We start from the raw sequence: 4,375 nt of genomic DNA, 5'->3' as shown, positions 1-4,375 counted from the left end.
GCTCCAGCCCCTCAAGCTCCTTCTTGTCCTTCCAAATTCGTTTCCAAAAGGCTTTCAAATCACTTCTCAACTCAGAACACTGCAGGGGATGGGTGCTTCTTGTATGAAATCACTTGGCTTTTCTTTATCTTGCTGTGTTGAACTGTTTTTCAGGCTCTGGGAAGAAGTACAAAGTGAAGTTTGACCACAAAGGGAAGAGTTTGCTCTCAGGCAATCACATTGCCTATGACTATCACCCCTCCCCTGAGATCCACTACGTTGGCAGCAGGGTTGTGGCCAAGTACAAGGATGGGAATCAGGTCTGGCTGTATGCTGGCATCGTGGCTGAGACCCCAAATGTGAAGAATAAAGACAGGTATTCACTCATTTTCCTCCCCATCTACTCAACCCCACTCTTGTCTTTCTTTCCTTTCATTGGTTTTGAGGAAAAAAATGTGTATTTGTGGGAGGTGAATGGTTTTACTGCCCTTTCTGAGGGTGCAGCTCTTAAACCTTGGCCTTTCTTCTCTCTCCCAGCTCTGGGTGGAGCTTCAGTTCATGTCCCTGAGTCAAAAATGATCTCTGGTCATTCATATGAAATGATCACCCAAATTCCTCACTGCTCAAGGTGTGAGGAAAGAGGAGCCCTTCTCCTCCTCCTGGCTTAGGCTGGCTGTGGTGCTGAGCTCTCCAAATTGCAGCACAGCTCCAGATCCCAAAGGGATTATCCAGAGATGGGTGCTCAATCCACCCCTGTGGGTCCTGCTCTGCTGAGGACTCTCCCAAGCTCTCTGTAGATGGAGCTCTGGAGGTGTTCCCCAGCTCCCTCCCTCTCACAATGTGCCACCTCTGCTGCTGCTTTGTCCCCCAAGGCTCCAAAAATGCCTTTTCTTGCAGAAATTAGAGCAGTTAAAGTCTTTCCCTGTGGCACAGAGGGCATCTGGAGCTGAGGGAAGAGGCCTGGCTGTGTTGAGAAGCTTTTGGGCAGCCTCTCTTGGTGTTGGGAGCTCAGGGTGGGGAAGGAGGAGTCCTGGAAGACCCTGAGGGAGGTGGTCATACTTCAGAGCTCCTGATCTCCTGGCAGGAGCTGGTTGCTTCATGCTGTGCTTGTCCACCACACCTCTGCTGGGAGGAAAGGCTGAGAGAGTTGTGGTTGTTGAGAGAAGAGAGGGCTCCAGGGAGCCCCTGGGGCCTTTCAGGAGTTCAAGGGACCTGTCACAAAGCTGGGGACAGAGTTTTGGGCAGGGCCTGTTGGGACAGGACAAGGAGGGATGGTTTAAACTCAAAGAGGGAGATTTAGACTGGAGAGAAGGGAGAGATTTTGGATGCTGAGGGTGGTGAGCCCCTGGCCCAGGTTGCCCCAAGAGGTGGTGGGTGTCCTGGAGACCTTCCAGGTGAGGTTGAGGGCTCTGAGCACCCTGCTCTGGTTGGGGATGTCCCTGCAGCAAGGGGGTTGGAGGAGATGACTTTGAAAGGTCAATCCCACCCAAACTAGTCTGGGATTCTAGGATTCTGTGATCTGAGGGCCTTTGGGACTGGCAGGAGAAACAGAGAGGGGGCCACTCCACTTCCACAAGAAGCTGTGGAGCTGCATTTTTCCCTCAGCTGCCCTTTCCCCTCCCCCTTTCCAACGCTGCCTTCCTCCAGGTTCCTCATCTTCTTTGATGACGGCTACGCCTCCTACGTCAAGGAGTGGGAGCTGTACCCTGTCTGCAGGCCACGTGAGTGATCTCTGCCCCTCCCTGGGTCACCAGCCTTGTGTGAAGAGCCTGTGGGTGTGGGACAGAGCCTTGAGGGGACAGGCTGCTTGTCCCCTCCTCTGCCTGGCCTGTAGATGTTGGTGGGTGAAGCTGGGGGAGATGTTGGCTCCCTACAGAGAGAGCGCGTGGTGCTGCCACCCAAAACCCAACTTCTCAGGGTGGCTGCTTGATCCTTCCATAAAAACCTCTCTAAAAGAACAACTCCAGATTCTCCCTCTGTAAGAACCTTTCCTCTTTCTCCCACCCTTCCCTTTTGGAGCAGTGAAGAACTCCTGGGAGGACATCGAGGACGTTTCCTGCCGGGATTTCATCGAGGAGTACATCACAGCCTACCCCAACCGCCCCATGGTGCTGCTGAAGACTGGCCAGCTGATCAAAACAGAATGGGAAGGGACCTGGTGGAAGTCCAGAGTGGAAGAAGTGGATGGCAGCTTGGTCAAAATCCTTTTCCTGGTAGGAGGATTTCTTGCCTCCCATTAGAGGAGGAAGAGGGGATTGAGTTTGGGATGAGGCTGATCGAGTCCGGTTTGATGTCAGCCAGGTCCTGGAAGGAGCAGGTGTTTTAGGTAGTAGGTAGACCACCAGTTTCTCCTTCATGTTGATGTGAAGCTGAGACCCTTGTTCACGTGCCAAAAGCTTCCAAAGCCTTTGAAAACATTCTGCATGTGAAATTTGGAAGTGGTGGATAAATAAGAAAGAAAATCACCTCTCTGTACGCATCCTGTCCTGGTCCCTCTCTTGATGTTAACACCCAAACTGGGTCTTGTGTCCAGATCCAAGGGCTGGTTGGAGGAACTGAGCAGCACCTGAGGTGTTCTCCTTGCTGAGATTTGCTCTCTGGGCCTGCTCAGCTCCCTTCCTGCCTCAATAACAGCCCAGCCATGGGGATAACCTCATCCAAATCACACAATTTGTCAGGTTGGAAGAAACATTTGACCTCCAGGAGTCCCAACACTGCCAGGACCCCACTGAGTCGTGTCCCCCAGCACATCCCCAGGGCTTGGACACCCCTCCAGGGATGGGGGGGGCTCCACCCTGGCTGTGGGTTCTGTGTGTGTTGCCTTCTCCCTGCTGCAGGATGACAAGCGCTGCGAGTGGATCTACCGCGGCTCCACGCGCCTGGAGCCCATGTTCAGCATGAAAACTTCCACGGCCTCCTCCCTGGAGAAGAAGCAAAGTGGCCAAGCAAGGACTCGCCCCAACGTTGGTGGGTGGCTCCTTTATCTTCAACTCATGTCCTGGCCTTGTGGGTTGATGGGGTTGGGGGGTTATTTTGGGATTGGTTTTATTTGGGTGGGTGTATTTTTCAGCCGAACCCTTGGAGATTTGAGATTGGCAGCAGGCTGTAAATCTCTTGGCATTAAAGGTGCCACAAAACCAACTGCAGTTGTGTGAAGTGGCCAAAATCTGTCTGAGGGGACTCGCTGGGATTTGGAGCTCTGCTAATGATCTGCTGTTAATTGCAAATGGCCTCTCTTGTAGTTATCTCTGGGGATTAAATCGATACCTTGTGGCCAGCACAAGGTTTGGTTGACAGCAGGGACTTTTTCATGCTGACATTGCTCTGTCCCCTTCCCCACCAGGTGCTGTGAGGAGCAAGGGGCCTGTAGTACAATACACCCAGGATCTGGCAAGGACTGGAACCCAGTACAGACCATCAGAGCAGACACAGGCAGCCTCCTTGGCCTCCCTTTCTCCCCAGCCTGCTGAGATGGAGTAAGTACTTGAGCCAGTTCTCCCACCACTCCCTCCTCTGCGTCCTCAGCTCTTTGCTCTCTCAGGCACCACCTTTTCTGTGCAGAGGAATCCTCAGGTGCAGGTTTCTTCCAGGACCAGGCATGTTTCCTGCTTACAGAACTCTTTTTTTAGCCACGCTTCTGGGGGAAGCTTTAGGTGAAAAGCTGCTTGGATGAGGAAACTGGGGGCGGGAGAGCTGAGATCCCAGTGCCCCCCACCCCGAGCCAAATGCTGTGGTCTTCCTCAGGGCTAAAGCTTCAGCACTTTTTGATGCATTTCCAGCTTTAGTTTCCCTCCTCCTCTTCTGAAAAATCTGAATTGCTCCCTCGTGTCACGATCCAGGCGCTGGCCCCCGGCTGCCTTGTCCCCCTCCACTTGGACTGACCTGCTGGCAGACCTCCGTGGCTTACAGGGTGCTGGGAACTCAAGAGCAGGGCTTGGTCTCAGTGGTCAAGGACCAAACCTGAGCCAGCTAAACCACAGCCAAGTCACACACGTGCCCCCTGCTGCCAGGGGCCCAAGAGGGACCTTCTCGGAGGTGCAGGCCGGTGCAGAAGGAGGCTTGGATGAAGGAAGAGCTCGGCCTGGGGCTGAAGGGAGCCTGGAGGACATCAGGGTACCTGAGCTGTGGGACTTGAATAACTTTTTAGGGGAGAGAGATGCTGTCCCAGTTCATTTTTGTCACCAGTGTGGATTTCCCATCCGAATTTACGGGCGCCTGGCCCCCTGCCAGCACATCTTCTGCCGTGACTGTGCCCTGCTGCACGGGGAGGAGGGAGGAGGGAGATGTCCCAGCTGTAAGGAACCCGTGCAGCAAGTGAGCCTTTATTCACCAGCTGACCTCGAGGGGTAGCAGCATCTCAGGAAGCCCAGGCTGTGCCCTCAGGAGGGGGGGTTCC

The 4,375-nt window shown here is 53.9% G+C and overlaps 1 protein-coding gene across 1 annotated transcript in view; it reads left to right on the top strand.

The window, feature by feature from the left end:
* Nucleotides 1-153: 153 nt before the first annotated feature.
* The window catches only part of LOC103778445 (histone-lysine N-methyltransferase SETDB1-like), a gene marked incomplete at both ends in the record, with an annotated part of 5,898 nt that continues 1,676 nt past the window's right edge, over nucleotides 154-4,375 (top strand). The window contains 5 exons of the mRNA XM_008946035.1: nucleotides 154-355; nucleotides 1,627-1,700; nucleotides 2,002-2,192; nucleotides 2,817-2,946; nucleotides 3,323-3,455. Of these exons, the coding sequence (XP_008944283.1) occupies nucleotides 154-355; nucleotides 1,627-1,700; nucleotides 2,002-2,192; nucleotides 2,817-2,946; nucleotides 3,323-3,455 (730 nt within the window). The remainder of the gene's footprint in view (nucleotides 356-1,626; nucleotides 1,701-2,001; nucleotides 2,193-2,816; nucleotides 2,947-3,322; nucleotides 3,456-4,375) is intronic.

This window comes from Merops nubicus, unplaced genomic scaffold, assembly GCF_000691845.1.
Source record: "Merops nubicus isolate BGI_N331 unplaced genomic scaffold, ASM69184v1 scaffold16908, whole genome shotgun sequence".
Lineage (NCBI taxonomy): Eukaryota > Metazoa > Chordata > Aves > Coraciiformes > Meropidae > Merops > Merops nubicus.
This window is presented reverse-complemented; position numbering and strand designations above follow the sequence as displayed.